The sequence below is a fragment of the Camelina sativa genome, chromosome 4, assembly GCF_030686135.1.
Source record: "Camelina sativa cultivar CO46 ecotype springtype chromosome 4, ASM3068613v1".
NCBI lineage: Eukaryota > Viridiplantae > Streptophyta > Magnoliopsida > Brassicales > Brassicaceae > Camelina > Camelina sativa.
In genome coordinates, this window is record NC_141883.1 from 28,066,396 (window position 1) to 28,087,983 (window position 21,588).

The following is a 21,588-nucleotide window of genomic DNA, read 5'->3' on the forward strand; positions in this document are numbered from 1 at the left end:
TGTTTTGAAAGTATCAAGAGTTTGTGATGTTCCTGTAGACTGTGCAATGAGTGTAGATGAGAGACTGTACATGACGCTTCCTTGAAAAAACTAGAAGCCTTGTATCTGCTTAGAAAGTAGGAGAATTTGTGATGTTTCTTTAGTAGAACTGTGCATTGAGTGGAGATGAGACTATATACATGACGCTTCCTTGAAAAACTAGAAGCCTTGTATCTGTTTAGACAGTATGAGAGTTTGTGATGTTTCTGCAGACTGTGCAGTGAGTGGAGATGAGATTGTACATGACGCTTCCTTCTTCAATCTTTATCTTCCTTGTGACTTTGTTCCATAGATGAATCATGTAACTCCCTTTCCTCATGTCCTGTAGCGTCTTCTCTACCCATTCTGCTTCTCTTGTGGTTGCAGGTTTCTTGAATAGCTTTGGGATTTTGATCCAGTTTACTGGATAGAATGCATCCGGGGGCAAGATTTTGAAGTCGTATCCAGGTTTGTTTCCTAGTCTCGTGATAACTCTAGGGACTAGGTAAGGGCTGTTGTGTCCCCATATGTTTCCGTCGAAAGTTGTGGAGTATTCATGCAAAAATTCTCTCATAAGCGGATGGTAGATGTCAAAGACCATCACTGCATTGTTTAGTCTTGACCATGTCTTCGTTTTTGGATCGATACTCTGTGCTCCAATGGCGTTTCTTAGTCTTGTTATATCATTAAGGAAGATGATGTCTGTGTCTAGATAAACTCCTCCATATTTGTAGAGCACTGCGAGTCTTGTCAGGTTAGAGAGATTCATGTACAAGGGGATAGAACCAGGATCCATGTAGCCACTCTTTAGTCTTTTCAGCCAAGCTTCGACAGGAGTGTTCTTGACGAGGAACGGGGTATCAAAGGTTACAGCAATGAGGTTGAAACCTCGATCAAGCAATGGTTTAAGGATGGTGTCTCCTCTGGGGGAGTCTAAGGAGTTGGACAAAATTGCCAAGCAGGCACCAGGATTGGTCGTGAAGAGAGTGTCAACAGCTAACATCTCTCTTGGTCCAAAGGATTTTGCAGGAGAAAGCCAAACCATAAAGAACTGGGCTGAGCAGTTGTTGTTGTTGTACAACTCAAAAAGTCTAGAATGGAATCTCTTGCTCTTGCTAGTCGATTTCAGTATCTCCATATCAGGTAGCTTTCTTTTAATCCAGTCAGTTCTCTCAATCTTGCTAGCTTTAGGAGGAGGTACCAAAGGATCTAGCTCTTCTGTTTCGTTACGGTCCGAGCAGTCCACAACTTTGACGTTACTACTAGTACTCTTGGTCATGGTCACGGAGTCTTTGGTTCTGGAGAGAGGCATGTTTCTACTGAACCAGTCAATTGTCGCAATCTTGCCAGCTTTAGGAAGAGGTACCAAAGGATCTAACTCTTCTGTTTCGTTACGGTCCGAGCTGTCCACAACTTTGACGTTGCTACTAGTACCCTTGGTCATGGTCACGGAGTCATTGGTTCTGGAGAGAGGCATGTTTCTACTGAACCAGTCAATTGTCTCAATCTTGCCAGCTTTAGGAAGAGGTACCAAAGGATCTAACTCTTCTGTTTCGTTACGGTCCGAGCTGTCCACAACTTTGACGATACTAGTACTACTCATGGTCACGGGGTCATGATCATTGCTTCTGGAGAGAGGCTCGTTTCTTCTGAACCAGTCAATTCTCTCAATCTTGCCAGCTTTACGAGGAGGTATCAACGGATCTGACCCTTCCTTCTCGTTACGGTCCGAGCAGTTCACAACTTTGACGATACTAGTACTACTCATGGTCACGGGGTCATTGGTTCTGGAGGGAGGCACGTTTCTTCGGAGCCAGTCAATAATTCTGTCAACCTTGCTATCTTTACGAGGAGGTACCAAAGGATCTAACTCGTCTGTTTCGTTATGGTCTGAGTCCACAATATTGACGATACTAGTACTACGCATGGTCATGGGGTTACTGGTTCTGGAGAGAGGCACGTTTCTTGTGAACCAGTCAATTCTCACAATCTTGGCAGCTTTGCTTGGAGGTACCAGCGGATCTAAGTCTTTCTTTTCGTTATGGTATGAGTCCACAACTTTGACGATACGAGTACTAGCCATGGCCACGGGGTCATCGGTTCTGGAGAGAGGCAAGTTTCGTTTGAACGGTGAGTTGTTGTCAGGAACAACAGATTTTGGTGATTCAATGCAGATGAGATACAACACGAGTACACAAGTCGCATAGATCGCGAAGATGGGTAATTTCCTGGCTTGCATCTTTGATCCTATTTAGTGAAACAAAAAAAGCTCTTGCTAGGGTATCCTTGTTTCAAAATATAAGATCGTAGACAGAACAATACTTGAGCTAATCGATATATACAATGTTATGTCGGTTTAGGATTCCTATACAACCGACGAATCCCTAAATGGAATGGAAAGTCGCAAGTAAATTCTCTTTGCAAAGGAACTGTGATATCAACAATATCTTGATGCCACGTGATAATATATACCTTAATCCAATAATGGATAATTGTTTCCTTTTTTATTATTCTTAAATCATACTATTATCTTATTGGATAATCTTCTATATATATAAACAAACCTGACTTTGTAAAAACCAAAAGACAAAAGAGACTATGAATTAAAATTTAAAAATTCAAGTGAACTTTGTTCGATTTTTCCCAAAGAAGAACTGCCTTCACTCAATGACTCTGTTCGCTTTGTATCAAGTTGTAATGACTCTGTTCAACTAAGTGTTTACTTTGAGATGACAACGATGGAGGTGGAAAAGAAGGATTATACTTTTTCACAATGTTTGAATTTTAACTTCACAGATCATTTATAGATACCTGTCCTAATTATGCAATCAGATCATTGCTCCCAATATCTAAAGTTGATGTGGTTCCACATGCAAGATAAACAAAGCGTTAAGTGGTGGGCAACAGTTCGCGCAGGATCACACAAGAGACTCGGAGCAAATCGCTAGGTACCAAATGCTTTGTTTTGCTTCCTCCCCACCTTAACTGTAATAGATATATACTTAATTTGACCAAGTAACCACTCTGTATCAATAGCTGATTCTTGCCAAAAAAAATTCTTGATACTATCAATAGGTTTTTGTTATTAGACCACGCTACATAGAAGGTAGAATGTAGTGTATGGAGAAGGAAGAATGCTAACCTGAGCTGTAAGCGACTGAACACCGAATTCTTGACCGAAATGGTGCAGAGACAACGCAGGACTCGCGCTACTGTTACCGATGAGGTGAAATCATCTAAATCTTAAAGATTTAATATCCGACTCTACAGAAAATTACAAACAACAAAGTTCAGATGGTGGATGCTTTCATGGCCGTGAGACCTCACCCAAGCATGTTTGTATAAACAGAGAAAAAGGGAACTTTGCTTGAAACACAAGTTATAATTCATAATAATATTTCCCCCCCCCCCCCCCCCCCCCCGTCAGTAAGTTAATAGTTATGTTCCTTTTTTTTTTTTTTTTCTTTATTATTCATATTATATTTGTTTACTATTCTCATTTTTTTTTAATAAGAATTTATTATTTTTGGTAAAATCTGTTTTTCTATCAGTTATAATTCATAGTTATGTTCTTATTACTTTCCTCCAAAGGGATCAGTGATCACCAATTAAAGCCATGTTAGATAACAAACAACCAAATTCATTCTTATGTTTCTAAGGTATCTACCACAAAAGCTGAATAATATAGACATCAAGACAAAGGGGTTTTTGGTGTGGAGCTTGTGGTACGTGTGTCGCAAGGCAGACCGTTTTTGAGTAATGTGGAGTCATTTTCTGCTCCTTGGCGTCTGAATTAGTCTTGGAATGTCTAACCAAATTGAATGGATAGAACTCTTTGAAACTGACCAATCGTTTCTCGAGCTCTCTGCGCTACTCTGGTTACCAAGTAAGGTCCATTGTGTCCCATTTGTTCCCATCAAAAGGGGAAGCAAACTCCTCTACGAAACTGTAAACAAGCGGGTGATCTTTCTCGAAGATCAGAACCGCGTTGTTCAACCTTGTCAGATTCTTTGAATCTCCTTCCACCTCTGTTTGTGCTCCAATCGAATTCATCTGTAAAACAAATTGATCTAGCTACCATTGTCAACTATATAATCGAAACTTTTATAATGTGTATTATTCAACACAAAACCCAAATATGAACACCAGATCAGTTTTTTTCTTCTGATTCGAGTCTTTTACAGAAGAAAAAGAAAAGCAAATATGAACACCAAAAAGCAAAAGAAAAAACAAGAAGCGTTTGTTTATAGAGGAAGTATCAAGAGTTTCTGTAGACTGTGCAGTGAGTGTAGATGAGACTGTACATGACGCTTCCTTGAAAAAACTAGAAGCCTTGCATCTGTTTAGAAAGTAGGAGAGTTTGTGATGTTTCTGTAGACTGTACAGTGAGTGGAGATGAGACTATACATGACGCTTCCTTGAAAAACGAGAACCCTTGTATCTGTTTAGACAGTATAAGAATTTGTGATGTTTCTGCAGACTGTGCAGTGAGTGGAGATGAGATTGTACATGACGCTTCCTTCTTCAATCTTTATCTTCCTTGTGACTTTGTTCCGTAAATGAATCATGTAACTCCTTTTCCTCATGTCCTGTAGCGTCTTCTCTACCCATTGTGCTTCTCTTGTGGTTGCAGGTTTCTTGAAAAGCTTTGGGATTTTGATCCAATTTACTGGATAGAATGCATCCGGTGGTAAGATTGTGACGTTGTATCCAGGTTTGTTTCCTACTCTCGTGATAACTCTAGAGACAAGGTAAGGGCTGTTGTGTCCCCATATGTTTCCGTCGAAAGATGTGGAGTACTCGTGTAGGAATTCTCTCATAACCGGATGGTAGATGTCAAAGACCATCACTGCATTGTTTAGTCTTGACCATGTCTTGGTTTTGGGATCTATACTCTGTGCTCCAATGGCGTTTCTTAGTCTTGATATATCGTCAAGGAAGATGATGTCTGTGTCAAGATAGACTTAGACTCCTCCATATTTGTAGAGCACCGCGAGTCTTGTCAGGTCAGAGAGATTCATGAACAAGGGGACAGAACCAGGATCCATGCGGCCACTCTTTAGTCTTTTCAGCCAAGCTTCAGCAGGAGTGTTCTTGACGAGGAAACGGGATATCAAAGGTTACAGCAATGAGGTTGAAACCTCGATCAATCAATGGTTTAAGGATGGTGTCTCCTCTGCAGGAGTCTAAGGAGTTGGACAATATCGCCAAGCAGGCACCAGGATTGGTGGTGAAGAGAGTGTCAACAGCTAACATCTCCCTAGGTCCGAAGGATTTTGCAGGAGAAAGCCAAACCATAAAGAACTGAGCAGAGCAGTTGTTGTTGTTGTACAACTCAAAAACTCTTGAATGGAATCTCTTACTCTTGCTAGTCGATTTCAGTATCTCCATATCAGGTAGCTTTCTTCTAAACCAGTCAATTCTCTCAATCTTGCCAGCTTTACGAGGAGGTACCAAAGGATCTAACTCTTCTGTTTCGTTACGGTCCGAGCATTCCACAACTTTGACGATACTACTAGTAGTACTCTTGGTCATGTTCACGGAGTCATTGGTTCTGGAGAGAGGCATGTTTCTACTGAACCAGTCAGTGCTCTCAATCTTTCCAGATTTAGGAAGAGGTACCAAAGGATCTAACTCGTCTGTTTCGTGACAGTCGGAGCAGTCCACAGCTTTGACGATACTAGTACTACTCATGGTCACGGGGTCATGATCATTGCTTCTGGAGTGAGGCATGTTTCTTCTGAACCAGTCGATTCCCTCAATCTTGCCAGCTTTAGGAAAAGGTACCAACGGATCGAACTCGTCTGTTTCGTTACGGTCGGAGCAGTCCACAACTTTGACGATACTCATGGTCACGGGGTCATTGGTTCTGGAGGGAGGCACGTTTCTTCGGAACCAGTCAATAATTCTGTCAACCTTGCCATCTTTACGAGGAGGTACCAACGGATCTAACTCGTCTGTTTCGTTAGGGTCTGAGTCCACAACTTTGACGATACTAGTACTACGCATGGTCATAGGGTTACTGGTTCTGGAGATTAGGCAGGTTTCTTGTGAACCAGTCAATATTCACAAACTTGGCAGCTTTGCTTGGAGGTACCAGCGGATCTAGGTCTTTCTTTCCGTTATGGTCTGAGTCCACAACTTTGACGATACGAGTACTCATGGCCACGGGGTCATCGGTTCTGGAGAGAGGTAAGTTTCGTTTGAAGGGTGAGTTGTTGTCAGGAACAACAGATTTTGGAGATTCAATGAAGAGAAGATACAACACGAGAACAGAAATCGCATAGATCGCGAATAAGGGTTTCCTTGCTTGCATCTTTGATCCTATCTTGTGAAACAAAAAAAAAGCTCTTGCTAGGGTATCCTTGTTTCAGAATATAAGATCGTAGACAGAACAAGACTATAGAGGTAATCCATATATATCAAAGTTTTGTCGGTTTAAGAATCCCTAAATGGAATTGGATTGCGTTATGGTTGCAAGGAACTACGATATCAGCCAATCCCTTGGTGCCATGTGGGTTTTTGGAAATACCTTAATCTAATAATGGATAATTGTTACCTTTTTAATTTTTCCTAAGATAATCTTCTATATATATTAAAAATAATGCAACATGAGGAAAAATGTATTTCCCTTTTCTTAAATCATACCGTATTATGATTGGATAATCTTTCTTAAAATTAATAACGCAACCTGACTTCATAAAAAACCAAAAAACAACCTTGAACGCCACGCTTTCTCATTCTCTCTACCTTGACTCTGTTCGCTATGTCATTGTATTGACTCTGTTTCACCTAAGTGTTTACTTTGTAGATGAAAAAAACGTCGACAACGATGAAGTGTTTACTCTGTTCAATCTATATATTTCTAACATGGATTCAATTGGTGATCCATTTGGACAAATATATTAGAATTTATACAAATTCATCGCTATATTTCTAAGTTCTAACAACATTCAACTACCACATAAGCTGCTAAAATATAATATAGATATCAAGACAAGAGGAGGGATCTTGGTGTGGAGCTTTTGATACGTGAGTCCCAAGGCAATTAAGTTTATAGATCAAAATATCAGGTAACAGAAAAATAATCGTCTTCTGTATTTGATTAATAAGTGAAAAAAGTGTTTACCATTTAGGCTTTGGATACAATCTTATACAAACCTACAAAATCAAGATTAGAGTAAAAAACATAAAACACCTATTTGTTTTATTTCCTGTTATCTCTGTATTCCTCTGCAAACAAGACAGTGGTCTGAAATTATAATCTCTATAACACTTCCCTTTCCGATCTTAATTTTTCTGGTGATCTTGTTCCATAGATGCAGTCCATAGCTGTATCTGTTCAGCTTGACCAGATCGGCTTTGAGTAATGTGGAGTCATTGCTGTTTCTTGGCGTCTGAAATAGTCTTGGAATGTCTAACCAATTGAATGGATAGAATGCTACTGGTGGCAGTACTGTGAAACTGTCCCCGATCGTTTCTCGAGCTCTCTGCGCTACTCTGGTTACCAAGTAAGGTCCATTGTGTCCCCATTTGTTCCCATCAAACGTCGAAGCAAACTCCTCCATGAAACTGTAAACAAGCGGGTGCTCTTTCTCGAAGATCAGAACCGCATTGTTCAGCCTTGTCCAGTTCTTTGAGTCTCCTTCCACCACAGTTTGTGCTCCAATCGAATTCTTCAACCCTTTAAAGCTTCTTGTGACGATGAAATCGGTATCTAGATACACGCCTCCGTACTTGTATAGAATCGCTAGCCTCGCGAGGTTTGAAAGATTCTGGTGCAACGGTATCCTTCCAGGATCTCTTTTGCAGCTTTTCATTTCTTGAAACCATGTTTTGGCTGGTGTGTTCTCAAGAAGCAACGACATGTCTGGTGTGATTGCAAAAACCTTGTAACCCCGATCAAGTAGTGGTTTTAGGATGGTATCTCCTTTAAGAGTATCCATGGATCCTGATACAATCATCAAGCATCCTTGAGGATGAGCTTTAAAGACGCTTTCTACAGCCAAAAGTTCTCTTTTCCCAAAAAACTCTGCTGGTGAAAACCATGTCATGAAGAATCTAACCTCACATTTGTCGTCGAGAGACTCAAGAACCCTTTGATGAAACTGCTCTGAAATGTTAGTTGACCTAAAAACCTCGAATTCTGTTAGATGTGATCGAAGCCAAGCCATTCTGTCTCTGCTTGTTGTGTTCTTTGGAGGAGCCAATGGCTTTCTCTCCATTCTGTTTATTTGTATTACCTCAGAAGTTGGTGAAGACCAGAAGAGAGTTGATTCTAGAGACATGTTTGAGAGGATTGTTCCAAAGACAACGAGCAGCATTATGACCGCGAAAATGGTGGTAGAGAATACCGGAGAATTCGTGTGCCTGTATTGCCGGACATCAAGTATCTCTGAGAGACTCTTCTTGTTAGTATTATCCTTCTCCATAGTTTTCAGAATGTGTGGAACAGAGAGAGGGAAAGTCAAAAATCTCACATGGAGTCTTTGAAGCTAATGCATACAATTAGAAAGGTATATAATAACCTCCTCAATTATATTTTCATTATTTCTTACAGACTAATGTGATTTACTCTAGGTAGTTGGATTATATAAGATGTAGATTAATGTGGTTTGGTCTATGTAGTTGAATTAATTTAATAGAGGAATTTTTTTCTTTTTCTAAACATAAACATAGTTGAAATGTTGAGGTATAGTAGAATGAAAGAGCGCATGATGAACTCATCTTCTCCATTTTCTTGGTATTGTTTTGGGATTAGGATATTTTAAGGTTCTTCATGTTTTATTCGCTTTAAACAAAAACTGTTAAACTATAGGTCAACCTTACGTGGGAGTTTGGTTGTCATATAGATTACATATGATTGTAGAATATGCTGAAGATGTGCATACCACTAACTTGAGTGCCATGCTTTTTGTTGTTGTTCCTGTGGTGATTTAGGACTAGAAATTTTTAAAAAATATTATACTTATAATGTTTCTAGTAGTGAAGGTTTTGAGGTTTTTTTTTTTTTATTAAGTGCCATGGTTTCTATAGTTATATAATGGTTAACTATGATAATTCTATCCATAGTTTTAACTGCAGTTTTTTTTTCTTCCCCAAATGTTATTTTTTCATATTGTTGTAAAATTGTAAAAAAGCCATTGGAACTTATACAAAAAAAATAGTTATTACGATTAATTAATTTGCCAAACTATAATGATTGTAATTGATCAGTTTTGCCAAACTCTTTAATGGTTGAGTTGATTTTTTTGCTGTTGTTGCCAACCCTTTAATGATTCTAATAGATTGATGTTGAAAAAGAGTAGACATTATACGTGCAACATATGTGGTTTTCCCCCTTGTGAGAACACACGGATCGGTATACAATCATGAATGGTTTTGAGTTTTGGCGTAATTATTCTTTGAAAACTCAAAACACAATCTCCATGGTTTAGTTGGTTCAACTTGTACTAGTCGATATCTAATGAGAGATATAACTTGTACTAGTCGTCAATGTCTACTGAGAGATACTTCATACATATAACCAACAAATGGTTGCTAGGAAACAATTCTCTAATGAAACAAGTTCGAATGTAGCGTCTAGTTTATATATAATAGGTAGCTAAATATAAGGTAATTTCCATAAGAGATCATCACCAAAGATGAGGATATATATTACGATGACTCGTTTTTGTCCATCAAATTTGTTGGGGTATTGACTCGTTTTTGAACATCACTACGCCTTATGTTCTGCAAAATGAAATTTAACATTATTGTGAGAAGTTTAAGAAGAAAAAAGCTTGCAAAGTTTCCATTTACTAAGTAGCTTGAATTGTTAAAGGAATGAGGATGTGTACCATATGCCTCAAGGCCATGTCAAGGGAGGACCTAGAGAGATTTCTCCCAAAGCCCAAGCTCGTTTTATCGTCGTATTTTGGAGGTGGGAGTTTCCTCATGTTCACAACTCTTTCCACCATTTGAGTCCCCATCAACACAGGATTCACATCATTACTACTCTTGGACCGTCCTGTTGATCTGTCACCTGAACTGTACACTCTGCTTCTTGAAGCTGAGACAGGTCTAGGACGTGTTTCAGGGATTGTTGGAGTTGTAGACTTAGCACTAGAAACCGACTTTCCCACTGAGGATGAACGGGTATAGGCAGATGCTGCTCGTGGATTGGATTTGATTGTAGGGGTTCTAGTGTCTGGATATGATTTCTGAGCAGAGTTGGTTAGTCTAGTGGACGGTAATGTAGTTCGTGAAGTGGGTGTGGGTTGTCTTGACGGTTTACTCCTTGGATTTACTTTTTCAGCGGTGTTGATGACTTGTTTGCTTAAAGAAGTTCTTGAGATTGGCTTGGAAGCCTTGGCGCTCCGTGTCACAGGTTCTTGAGGAATGTTTTCAACCTTAAAAACAAAAGCTTACCATGAGTAAATCATTGATGCTTGGAAACATGAACCGCAATAGCACTTTAGGACTAGGATAGACTAACAAAGACACATATCAATCTCTTATGTCTTTTTAAAGACAAGATAGATAGATAGATAGATAGGAAGGATCAGGAGTTTTAAAAATCGGTTCTCACCCGTGGTTTCAAAGCAGTACTGGACCTAGCTTTAGTCTCTTTGAGTTTAACCATTAAGTTCTCTTGCCCTCCTAGCGTCTCAGGAGCCGCAAGTAACCTGGAATCAGATCATCTATACATAAATATCTCAACAAAAAAAGGGGAATAGCTCTGCTCTATTCGAACATTCTAATCTAACAACTCAGAATTGGAATTGATTAGAAGCAAAGCTAATGTTCAGAATCTCATCAAACAACTTAACACTTCTACATACGTACTATGAGAAACACATTGGAGCAAACTCGAGAGAAGTACCATTCGTAATCAGATTTGTCACTCTCAGAGTCCAAGAACTTTTCAACAGCGCTCCTACGCAGCTTAACACAGCTCGTTTCCAAGATCTCTAAACTCTTTGTGCTACTCTTGTCAACACTGTTTGCTCCTGTACAAATCAAAATTTCACTAAACAACTCTTAATTACTCAAAAACTAAATCCAAAATTTCATAGTTCACTTCTTAGATTAAGGTTCCAGGAGCTCAGATTCGGAGAAATCAAAGTCAAAATTAGAAGAAATGAAGAAGATCCGAAAGTAACTAACCAGATTCTGGGAGAGAAGAAACGATTTGAAGCTTCTCGCGTCTTCGCATCTCCAGAAACAAAGAAAGCTCTTCATCTCCATCACAAGCCACCAACACATTCTCCATTTCTCCAAAAAAAAAAAAAAAAAAAAAAAACGAAAGGTTTAACAATGCAGAAGAAGAAACAAACAGAGATTGAGAGATTTGATTCAGTCGCGTATTCACGAAACTGCCACTGATTCAGTTCAGGAGATGGTGGAGCGTCGAAGTAGAAGAGGAGGGGGGTATAGATGTAAATGACGTAGGACCCCCCTAAAGACTGAAACTTAAGATCTGAACCGTTGGATTCACAACGGCGATTGACTGATCGGACGTTTGATATTTGAATAGACTGACCAATGAAAGCTGCCTCGTAGACCGTGTGAAATTCAAAAACACTTCTCTGTTCATTTGTTTTCCTATGCGGCCCATTAGATAACTATTTGGGTTTTAAACATAAGCCCATTAAATTTCTGATTTTTACCGGTTTAGAGAAAATTGGAGGTTGATCGGTCAGTCATACCATACTTTGTAATTTATGTTAACTGCTTGGGAAAAGTTTATTGATCATATAAAAAAGTACATTAATATGAATAGAGATAGCGAGACAAAAGGCCATTCATAGACAAAACCCACAAGAAGATTTTGCGAAACTTATCAACAAGACTCATCTTCATCAAGACACCCAAAATAAAAAAAACATGAAATAATAAACACTGAATCTCAGGAATCTCTCTGACAAATCTTTCAAATTTATAAAATGAATCAAGAAAATTTTTGGGTTTTTTTTTTTTTTTTTGGTTTTCATCGATTCTCCATTGTCTCTGGTTTGGAAATTTTTTGTTTTCAAAACATTGGTGCTTTTATTCATTTAAGATGAAAAAACTCCTCCTCCTGTTGCAGTGACAACGTTGTTCATCGGTTGAAGTCCCATGTTTAAACCATTTGGTTGTTCTGAAAAATATACAATGTTAGTGTTATGAAACTATTATTGAAATCTTAGTATAACAACATGTGTAGAAAATTGTGTAAAATTAACTCACTCTGAGGAAGTTTGTCGACGAAGAAACATATGGCAATAATGAAATAGCAAAGCAAGAGGACCAGTCCCTTCATGTAGTGTGAAGTCCCGTCCTAAAGAACCACAAAAACATAACAAACAAATATTTGGATCATCTATTGATTGGTCTAATAGATTGATAATTAAGGTAATTCATTGATAAATGCTTAACCTGTAATGTGAAGGCTGTGATGATGATGGAAAGAGCAAGAGAACCGGTTTCGAGGAGATTGAAGTTGAGATCCATGTTAATTCCTATAATCCACGACACGATAATGGTCAAGGGGACGACGAATAAGCCAATTTGTGTCGCAGAGCCTAATGCAACTCCCAGTGATATGTCCTGTAAAAAATTATTTGCATGTGACATAAGTTTTTGCATTTTTTTCATTGTAATTAATCTACAAGTTATACATATAAAGGGTAATGAGAAGAAAATGAAACACTCACGAGCTTATTCTTAAAAGCGAAGATGATCGCTCCAGCGTGTTCAGCCGCATTTCCAACAATGGGAAGCAATATGATGCTTATGAAACTTACTGATAGGTTCCATGATTCCGATGCGGTCTAAACCAAAGATAACGTCATATTAAATTAAGGGGCATTTGCAACTCAAAATCAATTAGATGCATAAGCAAAAGAAAGAATTACCTCAATGGTGGCAACAACATACTCGGATAGCAATGCGATGACTAGTGTCATCCCAACCAACCATACAAAACCGCTCCAAAAACTAATCACTGCGGTTTCTTCTTCCACATCGTCATCATACTCATCCTCCTGAATACCAAATTCCATTATCAAGATCATTAAACACAATAATAATATTTGACTCTTTATGTTATCTCTCGTGTGTATGTATATATTTCAGTTACCTGATCTTGAGCGTCGAACAATTGGCGGTGAGTCCAAAGTTGGAAAACGAGATATGCAATGTAACTGATCAACATAATAATACTGCTGGATCGCGATAGAACCAGGGACATGTCGGAAATAACAGCAGCCGGAGTATCTTCCGTTGCCACGTAAGTGTACAACAATGGGAGCAAGTGACACAACAATCCCAGTAGGAGTAAGAAGAAGTTCACATCGGCTTGTTTCTGCAACAAATGACCACACAAATTGATTTGGTTTAGCAAAACCCGCTATTTAGATTTTGTTCAAACTAATTAACCTATGGTCACCATAGTAGTGTCTACGACTTGCTTGTTTATCAAGCTATAACTTTTATATAAAATCCTGGTTAAACACTCTAGCTATACAAAATCTACTGTATTCCATTCCCGGTTTAGTTATTTTAACTCAGACAAAATAATATTGGTTTTGATATATAATTGAACCGAAGTTAAAATAGAAGCATACCCGGTCGAACCGTTGCTCCCTCCGCAAATTAGCGATTCCGCCGCAGAAAAGTGAAGTCCCGAGAACCAATAGAAGGTTCGACAAAATCGAACCTAGCAGTGAATATTTCACAACTGCGACCTTATTATTGGTCAATGCAAGAATCGCGATTATCAGTTCTGTCGCGTTTCCACACGTTGCGTTTAGTAGACCACCCACTGCGGTTCAAAAAAACACGTAAAAAAACAAAATTGAGTATCTATATAAAATAAAGTAATTAACGTTTGCAGATTGAAAAAAATAAAATTGGTTAAGAAGACGTTACATGTAGGACCGGTGTAGAAAGCGAGTTGCCTGCACGAGATGCACGAGAGAACGTGAATATAAACTTACCACAACCAAAATAATGTTATAACCTTTTGACGTTGATAAGATAATAAAGATGCTTGTACTTTGAATACTAGATGATAAGAGTTTGTAACTATGCTGTCACGTTGACATATGAGTGGGAAATAATTGTGTGTGGTCGGTGATAATACCCAATCATGCATTGCCGAATCCCCCAAAGAATATTGGTCGATGTCCATTTATTTCAAAAAAAGCATAAGAATATGGTGGAATTTGGACCTAAATTACCTAACTAACGTGTTGCCCATCATAATAACCTTTTAGATTTCAATCAAGTAGTGAAGAAAATGAAAATCTTAATGGAAGTAAAAGAGACACGTTTTTCCTTGATAAAAAAACTATAGAGCAACAAAAATTGTTAAAATGATGTGGTTGGTTTAGTAAGAGTTTCTTGAAAACGAAATAAACTATTGGTATAACGTCGTGATAGATACTCATTTTATGACAGTTGGCTAAACTTTGTCATGATCGTAAGGCGAAGAATTCAAATAATAAAATATGTAAACCGATAGAATAAGAGATGAGGATGAATACTACTTACTCTGTCAGAAAGCTGACTCGCTCAGCCAAAGGTGTCAGTCCTAGCATGCTCAGTCCAAATATCCACGGCTGTATTATTCAAATATTAACCAAAGTATTTATGTACATGTATTATGATGTATATAGTATATGGTAGTTAATAATTTATATTAAGTGCACAATTACGTGGCAAGATTAAGATACACCAAAATTTTGAACTTTAATACAATGATTGCAAATCTAATTTTAGGGGGAGCAATAATTTTGATTAGAAAACAAACGTATAATGGCATAATTCCAAAATATCATAAATATTAATTACAAATTGATAAAAAACCAAGATTTAGGCGTTTCGAATCCTATTCCTTTTTGGGAATATTTTGAATGATTTTCTTATAAAAATTATTAATATTTGATGAAACAGAGGAAACTATAGATACCTGACTGACGCCACAATAGGTGCAGATAATGGCGGCAGGAATGGCCGGAAAAAGAATGGCAAGCTTTGTGCCGAGAATGACTTCTTGGAGATTAGTGAGAAAATCTTTGAGACCTTTGTATGGAACCTTCTGAATCACTCGGAGGTCTGATTTCTTCCTTAGAGAAGAAGAAGACATGTTGTGAGCTGTTCTTCCATGTCTCAGTTCTCTGCTCGATCCTTTCGCTGTCATGCTCGCGTTCCCGTTCTCTGCCGATGACCACGGCTCTGTCACGATTCCCGCCATTGCACCACTGACTCAAAAACTATGTATTTTAATTCTGAGTCACAAATGTTTTTTGTTGTTGTTGTGACCTCTTTGAGTTTTGCTTTGCTGATTCTTCTTTATATGATGGATGGCGTCATGATTTGGTTTGTATATATATATATATACTGTTTAGTTTTTTTTCTACTGGGTCCACAAGGCAACTTCCTCGAAGTTTCCCTTGTGATATTTTTCTATTTATTTAACGTTTTGGGATGTTATGCATTTTTATATATTTGGAAAACCAAAATCAGAAATGGTTATGTAAAGATATTGCCATTTGAATAACACATGGCTGGTCAATCTTTTGTTCTTGGGAATTATTAAATATTTGGATATTAATCCAAATATTGTAAAGATAGGTTTGGTTAGTCATATTTTAGTCTAATAGCAAAATGGTTAAAAAAATGTGTTTTGTCTTATTTTTGTTTATGTGTCTGATTGGTAATTCCTTACGGTTTTATTACTTCGTGTCGTTTTGACAGTTTTACAGCTTCACCTTACAATTTCTGTTTACAGTTTTTTTACAACTTTAGGTATGTTATTAATGAGACCCTATATCCCTTATATTAATAGAGAACCATTTTGGTCAAGAAACTCATGTGTCAGTATTATAGAACTTTAAAGCCAATTTGAGTTTTAATTCTTACCTTCCACATTATTTACATTAATTTGCCATTAAAATAATCCAACAATTTTTATTAAATTTTGCAAATCACAAAATCAATTTAATATTAATAACATTTTTATCAATAAGATTAATATATATATCAAAAATTAATATATAAATGATTTAATTGGTTATTGTTATCACACATATTTTTTTATTATCTAAATCATTACATGATATTCACTTAAATGATTTTAAAATATTATTTTTAAGATAATCAATTATAAAATTAACAAAAAAAATAAATAACAATTATCTCCTATATATTAATAGGGAAGCATTTTGGCCAAAAAGCTGATGTGTCAGTATTATATAGCTCTAAAGCCAATTTGAGTTTTAATTCTTACATTCCACATTATTTACATTAATTTGCCATCAAGATGATCCAACAATTTTTATTACATTGTGCAAATCACAAAATCAATTTAATATTAATAACATCTTCATCAGTAAGATTAATATACATATATCAAAAATTAATATATAAATGATTCAATTGGTTATTGTTATCACACATCTATAATATTAAAAGAGAAATATTTTTAATAAGTAGACTTAGATTAAGAGATTATTACATGAAATGCCACTTAAATAGGAATAAGGATATATATAATCCTTGAAGCTAAACAAGTTGAATTGGGACAATTAAATTTGAAATTGTATATATGTAAAAATATTTCATTTTGATTTTCCTTATATGTAAACATATTTCATTGTAATTCGAAATTCTATATATGTAAACACGTCTTATGATTTTCCTTTTTCTAAAATCTATATTCCAAAACTAAATGAAAAAATCTAAAATAACTACCAAAATATTTTGTGTTAGTATCCTAAAATATATTATTTTAGGAAAGATATATTAATCTTCGTCTCTATATAAGACGTGTCCAAGTCTTTAGTTTCGTTCATTCACAAAAAAAAACTTTTCAGCGTCAATATTTTGAGTTTTAAAATTTCTGCCTTTTATTTTTCATTATCTTTTAGTGTTTCAGATTTGAAACTCTTCAAGAATATGTGAAACATAAAAGTCAAGACTCAAGACAATACAACTTTTAAAATACGGATGTTGTGAAACAATTGTAAGTAGTTATAATTGATTTTCTCTTACTATTCTTTCAAATAATCACAGTTTTTTTTTTGTTAGTACTTATATATACATTATTTATAATATATAGTGTTCTTTAGTTGCATGATTATTTGTTTTTTGTTTTTCTTTTTTTTTTAAAAACTAAGATTATATTGTTACACGTAGCCTATTGGTATTAAATCATATTAGTGTGATTAATTTTTTCTTTATATTTTCTCAAATCATAATGAATTTTGCAATGAACTGGGAAAAAGGCTAAACAAATATATCTTTGAGAGGTAACATGTATTACAAAGAAATGTAATACAATATAAATGGACTATATTTTAAATAATAAGAAGTAATAGGTCAACTATTAGCTAAAATATTCCTGACAAATACATGAAGGGAATTATGGGTAATGTGAATTCAAGCAGGGTATATACCAATCAGACATAATATTTACTCATGTGAAATTCTTGGAACATAATTTATGCTGGTCGTAATGCTTTTATCCATTGCAGAGTAGTTATAGCGGACAAGGTTGACCCCTTTGACAACTATATATTGGTCATCCAGTTCATGAAGTTTAAATATTTTCTTAGTGTTGTTATTCAGTTTGATGGTTTACGAAGTTTAATAAAAAATAGATGACCACTAATCCGGATTATGTTATAAATGCAAATAAATATTTAAACAATTAAAATCGTAGTTTTTACATATATTTTTATTTGTTGGACTAAAATATACAATCTTGAATAGGAAAATTTAATACTAAAACCATAGTTATGAGATGAAAAACATGACATATACGGGACATGATGGATTTTCTTTCCTAAATTAGACATATCTTCTTACGTTTACTATTTCTTATAATAGAATTATCTTTACTAATAACAAAAACAAATTTGATCATTTTTTGTCTAAACCAAATTAAATACTAAATTGGTACGAGTTTAGATTATGAATGTTAATAACATTCCTAAAAAATATGTTTACAAACATAACCTACATCTACGTAATAAATTATAAATGTGTTAATAAACTTAGTTTTTAAAATCAATCCAGCACGTATGTGCGGGTCTGAATCTAGTATTTTTTTATTATCTAAATCATTACATGATTTTCACTCAGATGATTTTAAAATATTATCCTTAAGATAATCAATTATAAAAATAACAAAAAAATAAATAACAATTAATCCCGCGTAAAGCGTGGGTCTACTACCTAGTCTTCTATTGAACAATAAATGTGTTTATCTTATAAAATTTGACTTCCACATTCAATGGTTTTATAAGAGTAAATATATTATAACTCATAAAATAATACTAGCTGTAGTATTATTCTATGAGTGGTAAAGTTACTCTAAAATATTTCTTAGGCCTCAAAATTAACATATATATATATATATATATTTAAAAAAACACATACCGATTATGAGGTTGAATGGAAGTCCGGTACGGCTCCGGTGTGACGACCCTAATCACAAGGTCACCAATGAATGATATTCTGATTCAACTGCGGCATGACTCAGGTATGTGGAGACCATGATGAATTTAGTAAAAAATATAAAAGGTTTCGAATCACACTTGCTAGCTGTGATTGTGGTGCGGCAAGATTTTGTTTGATATGTAATTTACAATTTTGTTTGGTATAATTTTACCCTTCATATTCGACGAAACATTTATTTTTTAATCATCACCATCATCGAATTACAATTAGACTTATATATTATTATTAAACATATATTAAAAATTAAATGAATGTAAAAATGAAAATACAAAATAATATAATTAAAGGTTAATTTGGTAATTTTGTTTTCTAATCACACTCAAGCTGCATTCCGCTTTGCCAGTATGATATAACCACATCACACCCGAATCAGATTTCCATTCACAATTTTACCTAATCGCATCGCTCACAAATCACATCGCATGCACACTTGAATCGTAATCACACCATATATATAAACAGTCCAAGAAATCTTGGTAGCCTGTTCCAGATTATACATGGGAAGGAGCATAACAACCAACAATGCAGAAGATTACAATATATAGTTTATGCATATTGTTGAATGTGGATAAGTACAAAATGATAAAATCATAGTATTAAAAAAACCATTTTTAACTAAAGATACGTAGTTATGTACATATCTCTCTCAATACCCCACTTGATTAAGTTCAAGTGCGGAGATCACTAAACAGTAGACACTCAAACTCTGTTTGACAAAGGCTTTGGTGGAATACCCGTTGCGTGGATGTCAAGACATATTTAGTCCACATGGTACTCCAAAGAAGTTCATCAAGGATGAGATGTAATCGAACCATGATTCCATTTGACAGTCCTGTCCAGTAGTTTAGGTTGACATGAAAAATCGAAAATGAGAAACAAGTTTGATAACTAATAAAAAACACCTCGTAAAAAGACATGTTCGGTAATAAAAGAAAAAAAAATACCCATGTTGTGTATAAAATGAATTTCGCATAAGAAAACGAATTAGCGTCGCAATAACACGTGCGAGAGGGTGTTTTTAGGAGTATCTTAAAGGCCGAAAATTGTGTCGTTGAAGTTGATGGTTTTGCCATGTGGCTATTTGGCTTAGCGAGGAGGTAATAGCATCATAAAAGGCAGGAAGCGGCTGCTGGCTTTTGTTCGCTAGTATTACTAATTTATGATGTTATAAGTTATAACTTCTAGCTGATGTTTATTTCATGGGGGGGGGGGGGGGGGGGGGGGGGGACAAATCAGTTGAGATATCTTGCTCAATCTGCAAGTCATTTGAAACCATTGAGTTATTAGAAGAAGAGTTTGATGCTTCAAAAAGAATCATCCAAGCTAGTTGTTAAAAAGAACGAATCCAACGAGAAAAAGAAATACATAAAAAACGAGATTCATTCCTTAAAAATAATGACGTGTATAAATTCTATTTCTATTTTATACCATAATTTAACTGAAGTCTTGGAGCTGATTTAGAGAAAAAATATGCCCAAAATAGGGGTGGACAAAAAAACCGAAATCCGAAAAACAAATCCGTTTGGTTTTTATTTTAATTAACCATTTGGTTTAGCTTTAGTCTGGTTAAAAACCGTAAAACCGAATGGTTTTTTATAAAACTTTAGGATAATTAGATATAATAAGTTTTTCAACTATTAAATTTATATTGTATAACAATATCAGTAATTTTTTACTTTATTGGGCTTATAGTTATTGATCTCCAAGTTTTTTTTTTGGTTTTTTTTTTTGGTTTTCTTTTTTAATAGCCTTTACTTTTTAAAAATTAAAATTTCAATTAAGTATTTGGGTTTACAAAACTATATTTGGATTCTATTTTTTTGAATTATGTTTAGGTTTTACTTTTATGCTTATTTTTTAGTTATGTATCAACTATCTATTTTTTAAAGTATGGAATAACCGTCAAAAACTGGAACCAAACCGAAACCAAACCAAACCGTTATACGTATGGTTTTTATATGGTTTCATTTTTGATAAAACCGAAAAAACCATAAATCGAAAAAACCGAACCGTAACCAAACCGAATTACATATGGTTTCTATATGATTTAATTTTTATAAAACCAAAAAAACAGTAAACCGAAAAAACCAAACCGAAACCAAAAAGAAAAACTGAACGCCCAGGCGAGGATGTGAAGATTCGAAACTTCTTGCCACATGCTCTATATTTAGATTGCCTAAGATTTTGTGTGTGTGTTTAATTTTTTTTTAATTCTCAATTATTAGCAAAGCGATCAACTTCTAGCTTGCATAATATTTTCCTTTATCGATCGTTCCAAATTATCAGGATGTTCTGAAGGGACCATGTCCTAATATATATCTTTCTATACAGTATTTCGTATAATATTTAATAGAACCTTAGATCTATAGCGATAGGGTTGATTTAGTCCACTAAGCTCCAACGCATTATGATGACCATCTTTATTTTTTTTTGGGCAAACACACATTTTGATGACCTTTGCTTCAACAGCCACCATCCAATTCGTTCCCATAAATATGAGAATTTGAAAAGATCTCATAAAGAAATCGAGATGTGTGGTAAACTTAGACTAGTATATAAAGTAGAAGATTCTAATATGATTTCATAATTGTATATATGCATTATGCATCCGTATGTATTCCCATCAATTTTTCATATATATAACTTATCTCCTAACTCAGTGGCCTAAAGAATCTTAGACTGTAGCACCACTAGTCCCGGAAAACTATAAAACTAAATATCATAAGCGCTCTACTTATGTAGTAGTCCTCTAACACTGATAACGATTGAGATGATCAAAATATATATTCTTTAAAATTATGGTCTCTAAACCATAACGTAAGTACTCAAGCGGATGCGGCCGAAGAGTAGAGAATTATGGAACCCAAGTGGGTAGATGAAGACGCAAAGGCAGCTGATAAACTCATATGACATGTCCGAATACAGAATAACATTGTTATTTCTGGAAAAGCCCCACAAATCTTTAGTGATTTTGGAAGTTACACTAGCTTCTTGTTTTTGTTCAACCTTATATACGTATGGGCAACAATGGACGAAAGGCGTTGGGGACACAATAATGAAAAGGCCAAGAGAATAAAAACA

The 21,588-nt window shown here is 35.5% G+C and overlaps 4 protein-coding genes, 1 long non-coding RNA gene and 1 pseudogene across 6 annotated transcripts; all 6 read right to left on the minus strand.

Moving 5' to 3' along the window:
* Positions 1–61: 61 nt before the first annotated feature.
* Positions 62–2,515, minus strand: LOC104782249 (uncharacterized). Its single transcript, XM_010507127.3, has one exon. The coding sequence runs from the start codon at positions 2,255–2,257 to the stop codon at positions 218–220; it is 2,040 nt and encodes a 679-aa protein (XP_010505429.1). The 5' UTR covers positions 2,258–2,515; the 3' UTR covers positions 62–217.
* A 1,948-nt stretch (positions 2,516–4,463) lies between these two features.
* LOC104784250 (uncharacterized) lies at positions 4,464–6,369 on the minus strand (annotated as a pseudogene).
* Positions 6,370–7,096: 727 nt separating this feature from the next.
* LOC104784251 (uncharacterized protein At4g19900-like) lies at positions 7,097–8,546 on the minus strand. The gene has a single exon (XM_087509104.1). The coding sequence runs from the start codon at positions 8,448–8,450 to the stop codon at positions 7,236–7,238; it is 1,215 nt and encodes a 404-aa protein (XP_087365230.1). The 5' UTR covers positions 8,451–8,546; the 3' UTR covers positions 7,097–7,235.
* Positions 8,547–9,485: 939 nt separating this feature from the next.
* LOC104782251 (uncharacterized) lies at positions 9,486–11,567 on the minus strand. 2 transcript variants are annotated; one of them, XM_010507129.3, is made up of 6 exons: positions 11,377–11,485; positions 11,167–11,274; positions 10,883–11,009; positions 10,589–10,685; positions 9,858–10,409; positions 9,486–9,750 (listed from the first exon to the last, which is right to left on the minus strand). In XM_010507129.3, exons 2-6 carry the CDS (start codon positions 11,270–11,272, stop codon positions 9,676–9,678), a joined length of 957 nt encoding a protein of 318 aa, XP_010505431.1. In that variant the 5' UTR covers positions 11,273–11,274; positions 11,377–11,485; the 3' UTR covers positions 9,486–9,675. The 2 variants fall into 2 exon arrangements, with proteins under 2 accessions (XP_010505431.1, XP_010505432.1); XM_010507130.3 differs by having other exon boundaries at positions 11,167–11,567.
* Positions 11,568–11,720: 153 nt separating this feature from the next.
* Positions 11,721–15,553, minus strand: LOC104782252 (vacuolar cation/proton exchanger 1). The gene is made up of 10 exons (XM_010507131.3): positions 14,954–15,553; positions 14,536–14,603; positions 13,912–13,940; positions 13,608–13,804; positions 13,121–13,345; positions 12,897–13,025; positions 12,696–12,812; positions 12,418–12,588; positions 12,229–12,319; positions 11,721–12,139 (listed from the first exon to the last, which is right to left on the minus strand). The coding sequence occupies exons 1-10, from the start codon at positions 15,236–15,238 to the stop codon at positions 12,057–12,059; spliced, it is 1,395 nt and encodes a 464-aa protein (XP_010505433.1). The 5' UTR covers positions 15,239–15,553; the 3' UTR covers positions 11,721–12,056.
* A 3,384-nt stretch (positions 15,554–18,937) lies between these two features.
* LOC147946272 (uncharacterized) lies at positions 18,938–19,745 on the minus strand. Its single transcript, XR_015596346.1, has 2 exons — positions 19,452–19,745; positions 18,938–19,339 (listed from the first exon to the last, which is right to left on the minus strand). It is a non-coding gene; the product is annotated as an uncharacterized LOC147946272 (long non-coding RNA).
* Positions 19,746–21,588: the final 1,843 nt, after the last annotated feature.